This window comes from Ursus arctos, unplaced genomic scaffold, assembly GCF_023065955.2.
Source record: "Ursus arctos isolate Adak ecotype North America unplaced genomic scaffold, UrsArc2.0 scaffold_1, whole genome shotgun sequence".
Classification (NCBI taxonomy): domain Eukaryota; kingdom Metazoa; phylum Chordata; class Mammalia; order Carnivora; family Ursidae; genus Ursus; species Ursus arctos.
The window spans coordinates 91,577,382-91,588,412 of NW_026622763.1; the positions used below are offsets into that span (position 1 = coordinate 91,577,382).

Below are 11,031 nucleotides of genomic sequence, written 5' to 3' on the forward strand. Positions count from 1 at the left end.
GATTTTGAGGTATAATAGTGAGGGGGCCACTCTGACCTTTACCTTTTGGTTCCAAAACTCTTGGAGATGAATAAAACAACCACTCTGTAAGTTCACTAATGGCGAGTGAGTGTTGTCAGAAGTATTGTGGACAGAAAGGGCAAATCCAAATTATATCCAGAATATAATTCACTGCATTTTTTCATGGTGAAAGGGGTTTGAAATAAAAATCTGTCACCAGGTGTGCCATATTGGGAGCCCAATATTATCCTCTGCTGCTGGCAAACTGGTATTCAGAGGTGGCTGTAATCATACCATTCATGAGGACGGAAATTCACATTAGTAAGCCTATGCATAGCCTCATTTCTTGCCACCACATCCATTGATATATGGGCCCATTAAGAAAGCACCAGGGTGGCTGGAGAAAGAGGATGACTGATATCCACAGAATTGGCCGTTTCCTAACCTGATTACTGACAAGCTTTTCTATAGTCTATATCTTCTCATGGTTATTTACACAGGAAACCATGACTATCTTCAAACTCTGTATTCATCCCAAGTGATCCCTCTCAGACTTTCTTGCCACAGATTTTCTTATCTTGTTCTATTCAAACCCCAGATCAGCCAACCAACCTGTTAATCATGAATATTGTTATCAGTATAGACACCTCAATTCTTTTCTTCTTCAATTCCAAGTGGACCACCAGATCTACCAACAAAACTTCCCACAAAGGAATTGGTCTTCACCAATGTAGTCCACAGACACTTCTGAATTGTGCTGTAATGTAGCACCCTTCCACTTCTAGCTGATGCCTGCATTTTGTGCAAACATCCATAAATTGGCTCTGTGCTTTCCCCCAGTCTGTTAGCTGGTCATAGAGAATTCCCCGTAAGGCAATAATAAGGTTATGGGAAAGGCAGTGAAGCAAGGAAGCTACCTTCTCATGCAACTTTTTTCATCCAGGTCTTCTTGGGCCCGGTCTTGTATACACCATTTCCATTTAACCTCCAATGCTATGGTTTAGTGGACTGGATAATACCCAATGCATAATTATTGGTTGTCCCATGGCCAGGTGTTCAGTATACCAGGACCTGGTAGGAAACTAAGCTGCTCTTCAAATGGAGAATAGCTGATGGCCTAAAAGGGCACCACCTTCCTTTAAAATCCTAGGGATCTACACTATACTAATCTTACTGGGGTTTGCCAGAGGATTCATATGACATTACAGTCTGCAGACACTTCCAGCGCTACTGAGATCACTGGTCATAATTATCAAGTAAAAGGACAGCTTGCATTGCAACCTGGAATTCCTGCAGAATGTTTCTTTGCTTCAGGCCATACTAAAAGCCTAGTGGGTTACTGGTAAGTGGGTCAGAGTAGCACATTTAAATGTGTTTTATGTTGCCTCAAATGCCAAAGAGGCTCATTCTTCCATAAAAAGTATTGTCTCTTTTTTATTGTGGTAGATGTTCAAGGTTAATTAATTTGTCTCACTTTACAGAGGGCATCTTGACATGCCACAGATAATTGGACCATAGAAACTTCATTAATGTGGCAGGACTCTGAACTTTCTTGACATTCTTCTTCTGTGCATGTGTCTTATGACATCTAGGGTACATGCTATTCTGTCCACCATATTCAATTGCCACAATATCATCAAAATAATGGACCAGTGTGATTTCCTGTTTCCTCTGATGTCTTGGGTTGAGATTTGAAATGATGAGGGTCTTTGGCTTGTTTGGAGGACTCCTCATGCTTTTTGTGTTGATTTGTGGTTTTGAAGATGTGTTTCTAAGCTGTAATGAGCACTGGCTTCAGGTCAGAATTAAACAAAAACCTTATTTGTGTTACCAGCAACCCCCACACTATGAAATATATCTGGGACCCGGCTGTCCTACAACCCGATGGCTGTTGGATTTCTTTGAGTTCCTTTACCCTCTCTCTTCTTGTGGAATCAAAGCTGAAGGGTGCCCATTGGGGATTCTCATTGAAAGTTCAATCACTTAGAAGCCAGCAAATTTAAATATTCCTGGTTATCTCCCAATATCATACTATAATCAAAGTTTTTGTTCACCTTTGGGCAAAAAGAGATAAAGAATAATAGTTGTACATATGGGGAAACATTCCAAGGGCCAGTGGGACAGGAAAAGTCAATATCACTTCAAATGGAAAATGTGGGGACTCATCAACAATTGTCTTTTAGGTATAATTTTCCCCCTTGGGACCATATAAATTTTATCCTTTCCTGTTAAGTGTGGGAATTAACCTATAAATTCTAGATGGTGAGGCAACCTTGTTGACCTTGGCATGGTGACTGTCTGAGGATTGTACTATGTATCAGAAGCTGTGTGGTGTCCGTGGATATCATCTTTTACCAATTTATAAATGTTACCTTTTTAAAAAGATTTTATTTATTTATTTGACAGAGAGCACAAACAGGGTCTGGGGAGCAGCAGGCGGGGGGAGAGGGAGAAGCAGGCTCCCCACCAAGTGGAGATCCTGGTGTGGGGCTTGATCCTAGGACCCTGGGATCATGACCTGAGCTGAAGGCAGATGCTTAACTAACTGAGCCACCCAGGCGCCCCATAAATGTTACCTTTCAATGAAGTACTTACTCCAATGTCTGTATTTATGAACTCTTTGGGTAGAGGAAAAAGGAGCTTCCCTAGATTTCAAATTTGTAATAAAGGCCATTTTAAAAGAAAAATGACGACAATGACAACAACAACAACTAATGGACCAGTGTGATTTTCTGCAGGGTAGCAAAGTAAAAAATACCTTTCCAAGCCACATTTTTACAGAGAACAGGAGATTTGGTAGAGCCTTGTTTCTTTTTTGCTTTTTAAAAAGTGTGACTACTAGAAATTTTTATTTTTTTGAAAATTTTAAATTACGTATATAATTATAAATTATATTTCTACTTAACAGCACTGACTTAGAAAATTCTTTCTTTTTCATTCTTTTTTTTTTTTTTAAGATTTTATTTATTTATTCGACAGAGATGGAGACAGCCAGCGAGAGAGGGAACACAGGCAGGGGGAGTGGGAGAGGAAGAAGCAGGCTCATAGCGGAGGAGCTCGATCCCATAACGCCGGGATCACGCCCTGAGCCGAAGGCAGAAGCTTAACGACTGCGCCACCCAGGCGCCCCTCTTTTTCATTCCTATCAGGGAAGATAGCTGGAAGAAGTTTGCATTCACATTGCAGAGATAATAGTATATCCTAAAACTGTCTTACTTCAGTTGTAAGAATTTATAGATATTCCTTTTAAAATTTTATTTATTTATTTATTTATTTTAGAGAAAGAGAGAGCGAGAGAGAGAGAGAGAGAGAGAGCGTGTGCACAAGCATGGGGAGGGGCAGAGGGAGAGAGACTCCCCACCCAGCATGGAGCCCCATGAAGGGCTCAATCCCATGGCCCTGAGATCATGACCTGAGCCGAAATCAAAAGTTGGAGGCTTGACCAAGTAAGCCATCCAGACGCTCCTAAAGTTTGTAGATATTCTTAATTTAATGTACTGAATGTACTGCGTTTTCCTTTATTTTTTGCACTTTCATTTCCTCTTTAAAAATCTTTTCTAACCATTAAGACATGAAGTTATTCTTATACTATCTTCTATTTTTAAAGAAGATTTTATTTATTTGAGAGAGAAACAGAGAGAGAGCATGAGTGGGGTGGAGGGGCAGTGGGAGAAGGAGAGTGGGCTCAATCCCAGGACCCTGGGATCATGACCTGAGCCAAGACAGATGCCCAACCCACCAAGTCACCCAGGTGTCCCAATACCACACTTTCTTAATTACTACAGCTTCATACTGAGTATTGATAGCAGGTAGAGCAAATCATCCCATCTTCTTCTTTTCAGAAACATCTTTTCTCCTATTCATTTTTTACATTTTTTACTTTGAGAAGTTCATAGTTGTTATTATTTATTATTGAAGTATAACTTATAACCAAGAAAGTCTATAAACTTAGGTTTGTAGCTACATGATCATTAGTATATGTACACAACTCCATAAATTCGTAGAAAAATCAAATCCTGATACCTGCCCATTTGCTTACACTGAGTATCCAATGAGTGTGAGAGGACTTGAAAAGTATAAAGCTCTGCAAACAGGATATTCTGGTGTTCAGCTGGGCTGAGCATAGGTGGTCAGATTACCCACTCCCTTGAAGCTACCAGGAGCAAACTGGCAAGAGCCATCAAAATGTTTAATGTGTGTACACTTTGGTTATAGCACTTCTCTCTTGATTCTTGGGAGCAAGATGAGTGGGAGATGGCTGGCAGGTGTGGTAATGCTGGAGAAGGAGACCCTCATAAAATAGCAGGGTCCAGGCGTGTCTGACATGGAAGGGATGCAACTAGGCCACACAGCGCTGGTAGATATGGGTAGGGAAGGCTGCATTCCCGCTGTGGTCCTTCTCTCACTTTCCCCACTTCAGGTCACTGGAGGGAAGACAAGACAAAAACCAGCCTTCTACCAGCACCAAAGAGCTGTGCTCTCTTCCTTGCATCCCTGTTCTGGTCCACCCCTATTCTTTCACTTCAGGGGCTCTGGCTGTATCCAAACCCCACCCATCCTGCCTCAAGACAAATCACAGAAAGCGTTTGCATGAAAGTCCACTTTAATGATCCAGATTAGGGACATCCTAGGACTGCCCCTCTGGAGGGCAAACAGGAGGGCACTGGGGCAGAGGGGATTCACATGAGGTCTCAGTCAGCAACAAGGTTGCGGCCCACAGTTGGGGGTGGCTCAAAGAAGCCCTAAAACAAGAAGAAACAAAGGACCGGAATCATTATATGGGAAGGTGGCCTCTTCCTTACCTACTCTCCTTCACAAAATGCTTCAATGAGAGCCTGATTTATGTAAGCTACAATGACTCAGCCCACCCATTGTCTATCCCCTTGGCTCCCACGGATAGTTCACCCTCCCTCCCATGCTTTTCCTTTGGGCTCTGGGCTGGGGAAGAACGGCAGCACCTTGTTTGCATTCACAGAAGCACCATGGCAACCATTCCTCACAAGTGGGTCTGTCACTTAGCTCTGAATGCCTCGACCCAGCAACCAATCCAGGTTTAGGAAGACCAGCTGTCACTTGATGGGGTGGGAACTGGTTTCCCAGGAGAGCCTGAGGGGCTGGAAGCCCCCTGAAGTACAGGTTCCTTGCAGGCTCTCAGTTTTCATGCTTGCTCTCCTCAAAGATATTATACCCCAATATCATAAGAGGGACCTTTTGAAATTGTGTATCACATTATGACATCCCCTTCCTTGAAACTTCCCAGTGAAGTTGTCACTACACTTAAAATCCAAACTTTTCACTACGATCCATGAGCCCCTGTATGGTCATTCTGGGGCCTACTTCTGCCACTGACTTTTCCATCCATAAAGTGAATGGTATACCTGCCTCAGGGCACTTTTGTCACTGCAAGCCTCTCTGCCTGGGATGCCCCTCCCTTATACCTTCCTCTCACTGCCACTTTCTTGCAATTTAGGTCTTAGTCCAAAAAAAAAAAAAAAAAAGACTTTCATCAGTGTGGAGGAGTCTGAAGTTTGGAACAGTCTAATTCTCACTGCAGTCCCTGAGAGGAAGGGCAGGGGCTATGCAAGGGAAAGGTTTAGGAATCAGGAGACCTGGGTCCAGTCTTGGCTCTGCCATGAACCTGCTGTGCAGCTCTGAGTAAGTCCCTTGACCAGCCTGGGCCCCAATGTCTCAACTACAAAGACAGATGGGGGTGCCAGTTGGGTGTTTTATTTTGTTTTAAGATTTTATTTATTTATTTAGAGCATGACTGGGGGAGAGGCAAAGGGAGAGGAAGAGAGAGAATCCCAAGCAGATTTCACGCTGAGCGAGGAGCCCAATGCAGAGCTCGATCCCACAACCCTAAGTTCATGACCTGAGCTGACATCAAGAGTTGGATGCTTAACTGACTGAGCCACCCAGGCACCCCTTGATGAGTGTTTTAAATCTGGATTCTGAAGAGTTCAAGCATCTCAAGGAGATAACCCAGAGCCTTGCCCAGGTCACTTTGCCCAGGCCATGGAGTAGAGCAAGGAGAGGAGGGAGTGTTGAATGTAAAGGTCTCTGGGCTACCTCTCCCACTGATCCAAAGGAGCTTTGCTACCCTTTGTTATATGCAAAGGACAGTATGGAGAAAAAAAGGACTTTTAATTTAATCTTTTTTAATTTGGCAATTTTCAATGCCTATTTGGGACTCAATGTCTATGCACAATCCTTTAGATCATTTCATCCTTAGAGGGTCCCAGTATCTGCCCTCCCAACCTCTCATACTGATACCCACTGGTGTTTCTGTGAGAGAGAAGGAGGATCCCTCCTTTGATTGGGAAAGGAATCACTTTGATTGGGAAAGGAAAGAACTTTTCTTCAGCTTATCTGTTCACACCTCAGTCTCCAATCCCTTCTTCATAGGGACCTCCCTCATTTAAACAGCTTGTTGGTGATTCCAACCTCCGGAGAAAAAGTAAGCCCCTTACCTTGACAGGGTTGGCAGCCTCTCTTTTAAGGGTCTTCAGATACACTTTGGAAGTAAAGCACTGCTCGCTGTTCACTTTGGCCATTGGGCTCTGGGAAGGGGGAAGCCAGGAGTCAAGACGAAGGCAGAAAATGATGACAGGGCTCCAGAAGGGAAAGGTATAGGACCCAAAAGTCAGGGATTGAAAATTCTTGAGAAGACATGTAAGACTTACCTTGGGAAATAGGAGTCGAAGTTTCTCCTTTTGCTTGCCCCTAAAGAGACAGGGATGACATATGGAAGCTACACTTGTAACACCCATCTCCTCTCCCTTTGCAGATATCACTAATGGCTAATGGATTTGTTTTTCATGGATCCCAGGCAGAACCTCTCAAAGATCATTCTCATACTCCTGCCAGCAGCTCTTACCTACAGTTTTAACATCTGTTCCCTCCCTGCTGTCTGTCTGATAGACAGCATGGACCGGCCATAGGCCTCACGCACCTTATCCCAGTGGTTTTGGTGGGAAAGGCTGCCTGCCCATGCCTCAGACATGGATCTTGGGGGTGGAATCTGCTAATGTGCTTCTGGGCCATCACATCCTGGGTAATGCCATCCTTCCAGAACAAACCTGCAGGGTAAAAGGATGTGGTGAATTGACACCTGGGACACACTGACTGGTCCACTCCAGGAACCATAGTGAGATCAGCAATCCCCCTCTCCCTCAAGTAGATAAAGAATCACAACTCGTGCAGAGAACTAAATGAACTGGTGTATACATGTTGCTTAACATAGTGCCTGGTGTGTAGTAAACCTTCAACTAGGATTGTATGCTGTTTGCTGATTCATTTGATGCTATTGTGAGGGTTTAAATGACATTAGGGTATAAAAAATGCCTAGAAAACTTAGGCAGTGATTCCTAAACTTTAGTGTGCATTAGAATTCCCAAATTCTGGAATTTCCAATTCCAACAAATTAGGGTCATCTGCGTGGCTCAGTCGGTTAAGTGTCTGCCTTCAGCTCAGGCCGGGCTCCCTGCTCAGCAGGGAATCTGTTTCTCCCTCACCCTCTCTCCCGCCCCCTGCCCTGCCCTTGCTCTCTCTCTTTCTCTCTCTCTCAAGTAAATAAATAAAATCTTTAAAAAAAAAAGCCACAAATTACTGTTCCTCACCCCCAGAGTTTTTGATTCAGTAGGTCTGGGGTGAAGCTCAAGAGTGATCATTTCTAACAAGTTCTCTGGTGATGCTGATGCTGCTGGTCCTGGGATGCACTTTGAGAACCACTGCTCTAAGGCCTTATGCACATATTAGACATTGGTAGTAGTAGCAGTTATATGAACTCAAGGTAGATTTCCTTTCTGACCCTTTCCTCCATCCATGAAATTCTGCTCTAAGGAAGGTCAGCCATCTGTCTCCAAGGGATTTTTCACTCCCTTTCATTCCTCCTGTCTACTCATCATGCCATTTCCTCTGCTTCCTATTCAGAAGCTGAGGGATGTGTATGTGTGTTTTCCTAACTGAGAACCTAAGGACTGCTGGCTATGGAAAAACTCAGATAACTCTAGGGGTTGGGATTGATCAGAAGGAATTGGATGCTGGCCTCTTCCAGGGGTTTCTTCTAGAGGCCCCTGCTGGGCTCTTCTAGGGTGTTCAAGAACAAACAGCCCACCTGTCCAACTCCACCCCCATTCCAGTCATACCCCCTTCTCCATGAGGTGAGCATGACAGGAAAGTTTCAAGCAGAGACATCTGGGGAAGAAAGCCCATCCTCAGATCAAACAGCCCCTCACTCTTTCCAACTTTTTTGATCAGGTCCCAGCCTCTCTTCCCCAGCCCTTACTCACCTTGGGGCACAATATGCTGGAATACAACTTGTACGTGCTGGAAGACTGGAGTAGCAAATCCTTGGAGGGTCCAGAGCTGCCCCGCTCCCACTTGGCCCTGACCATCTAAGAGACAGAATGGTGGCATCAGCAAGGAGCTTGGCCAGAAAGCTTTCAAATCCCAGCTGAAGAAAATCAGCTTTCTTCCACTATTACCTCTTTGTTCCCTGGTCTCTGTCCCCCTCACCACATCCCTTCCTCCTCTCAAGTCCCCCTTCTTTTCATTTTTCCCTTCCCCCATCACCACCTGCCCTGTTCTTCAGAACCTCATTCACCTTTGATGCCAACTTCCAGATAAGAACCAAGCTTACAAGCAAAGAGCAGCCTTGGAGGGTGAAGTAAGCAGAGACTCAGAAAGCTACACACATGGAATTGATAATCAGGTGAACAAATGGGGCGTGGGAATCAGGTGACCTGCATCTCAAAGGCTTGGAAGCCTGGAAAGGATTAGAAAGGAGGCCTGGAATCCTCTGAGGAAGAAAGTATTGGTGTGTATAGGGTTTGTGTGTCTGGATCTTTGTCCTGAGAGCCACAGTTTATCTAACTGTGCATAGAGGAATGACAGAGTGTGGGGGAGGATAATCCCTAATGCTCTAACACCTTCATTATTCCAAGTAGATGGGGTAGACTTGGCCGAGAGTCCATTTTTTTATGTGGTGGAATTACCATGAGTCATTATGGACAGGCGTTAAGAAAAGGGACTGGTCCTCCGAAATCAAAAGGATTCCCATACCAATTTCCTGGCTTTCGGAAGGAGCAGCACCTCCAGCACCCTCATGAGAAAGAAAAGAGCTTCTTCTGGAAGGGGAAATTGTTGTCTGAGGCATCGCTCCAGGACGGATAGGAAAAGTGGTGACCTGGACACCCTCTGCCAGAGCCAAAGGCTCCTGGCGCTGTCCGTGGTGCTGAGGGAGCGACCAAAGCCTGGCTTGGAAGAGGCGTCTGGGCGGCAAAGAAGGCGAGGTATCCCTACAGGAACATCCCCTTCCCCCGCCACACACACACCTTTCCTGTCTTCCGCCACCAGGCCTCCTCCCACAGTTCTTCGCGAGCCCTCCGCACTGGCCTCTAAAACCCAAGAATCTGGGGGGGAAACTTGGCGTCAGACTAGGACTTTGAGCGCTCTTCCCCACGCGCCTGGCCCTGGAATCCTCGAGTATGCGCAGTCGGTCTCTGGCTGCTCAGACGTGAGTCAGCGCTGGTCTACCCCAAAGGCTCAGAGAGGAGGGAGAGGAAGAAGGATGGACTCGTTCCCCCTCCATTCTCTTTTACCCCAGCCTAACCTACCCCTTCTTATCAGAAATCAGAGAGCAGATACCAGCCTCTGAGGGCTTGTGATGAAATCCTAGCTCGTTTCTCTGCCCAGCTTTCTCTCTGGAGCCAGGACCCCGTAGTGCGTCCCTGCTCCTATTGTCCAAAAATCCGGGTCCCCTGCCTATCCCTCAGCCCTGGGCATCTCTTCCTTGGCCCCTCAGTGCGTCTTACTTCTCTTATGGCGACATAGGCGGGGCTTACTTCCCTCTGCCCACTCGTCTTTCCGTCCTCCTCCTGGATCCCCAATCTTCCTCTGAGGTCGCTTCTCTTAAGGCCAGATCCCATATGCCGAGGGCCACCTCAAGCCTGCGTCTCTTTCTACAAGATGCTCACTACATTTATCTCTTTTCACGGCCCCCCAATACATCCTTTTCCTCCTGAGTTCCAAACCTTGAGGTTCCCTCAGCCACTTCTCTCAGGAGCGCTCTCTGGCCTGCCCGCACCTCCCGTCCTCCCCCCCTCCCCCGCAGGTTTCCTCCTGACCGTGGCCACTAATGTCGCCGCAGCCCCCTGGGCGGCTGTTCAGCAGCAGGAAGGAGAGGAGCAGCCAGAGCCCCCTGGAGCTCCTAGGCCACAGCAGGTGCTGCATCCTCCCCATCTCGGCGCGCTCGCCCCCTCCTAAGTCGCAGAGAAAGTAGAGATAGCAGCTGGAGGAGCTGAGCGGGACTGTAGCTTCCCACACACAACATGCGCTGGATCTGCACAACCCTCTTTCGGCAGCTTGGCCAATCGCGGTTGGTCCCTGCCCCTGCGGACGCGTAGCCAACTCCTCCTTCCCTTTACCGCAGGCAGAAGCATTCCAACTCACCCCTAGGCGCCCGCTTTTTTACGTAAACCAGGTCGCAAGGACTACTGCTTCTACTCCCAGAAAAAAACGATTGCACGTAAGATGCGGGTGAGAATTGTACCTACCTCATAAGCTTGTTATGAGGATTAAATATGAATAGCGACTGGACAGTAGACAATGTAATTAGTCAATTTTTATTATCTTTGTTGCTTACTTTACCCTCACCTCTTAAAAATCTTCAACGTGCATGAGTTCAACCTGCAAAATATACCGTATATCCATCCACTTCTCTCCACATCCACTGCCATCGCCTTGGTTCAAACCACTGTACTCTTTGATAATTAGCTAACAAGCTAACTGATCTCTTGTGTCCATTCTTGTTTAGTTATAAGCTACTGTGTGAACTTTCTAAACCATAATCTGGTATTTCAACATTTTTTTTTACATTTAAAAAATTTTAAAAGTAATCTCTACCTCCAGCGTGGGGCTCAAACTCATGACCTCAAGATCAAGAGTCACATGCCCTACCACATCTACCACAGATGTCTGGTAGGCTGAATAATGGCCCCTCAAGATGTCCATGTCAGAGTCCCTGGAACC

At 45.8% G+C, this 11,031-nt stretch overlaps 1 protein-coding gene across 1 annotated transcript; it reads right to left on the minus strand.

Annotated features, from left to right (window-relative positions):
* Nucleotides 1-4,691: 4,691 nt before the first annotated feature.
* Nucleotides 4,692-10,739, minus strand: RESP18 (regulated endocrine specific protein 18). Its single transcript, XM_044381646.1, has 6 exons — nt 10,703-10,739; nt 10,128-10,262; nt 8,292-8,396; nt 6,953-7,079; nt 6,471-6,558; nt 4,692-4,742 (listed from the first exon to the last, which is right to left on the minus strand). Exons 1-6 carry the CDS (start codon nt 10,737-10,739, stop codon nt 4,692-4,694), a joined length of 543 nt encoding a protein of 180 aa, XP_044237581.1.
* Between the last annotated feature and the right edge of the window lie 292 nt (nt 10,740-11,031).

Excerpts from the sequence above, each read along its gene's own strand:
- RESP18 (XM_044381646.1), bottom strand. The coding sequence starts at position 10,739 with ATGGCAGTGGATGTGGAGAGAAGTGGATGGATATACG. Across the intron at positions 7,080-8,291 it reads CCAGCATATTGTGCCCCAAG|GTTTGTTCTGGAAGGATGGC; the intron begins GTGAGTAAGGGC and ends TTTACCCTGCAG. Across the intron at positions 6,559-6,952 it reads ACCAAAACCACTGGGATAAG|CCCAATGGCCAAAGTGAACA; the intron begins GTGCGTGAGGCC and ends CCCTTCCCAGAG.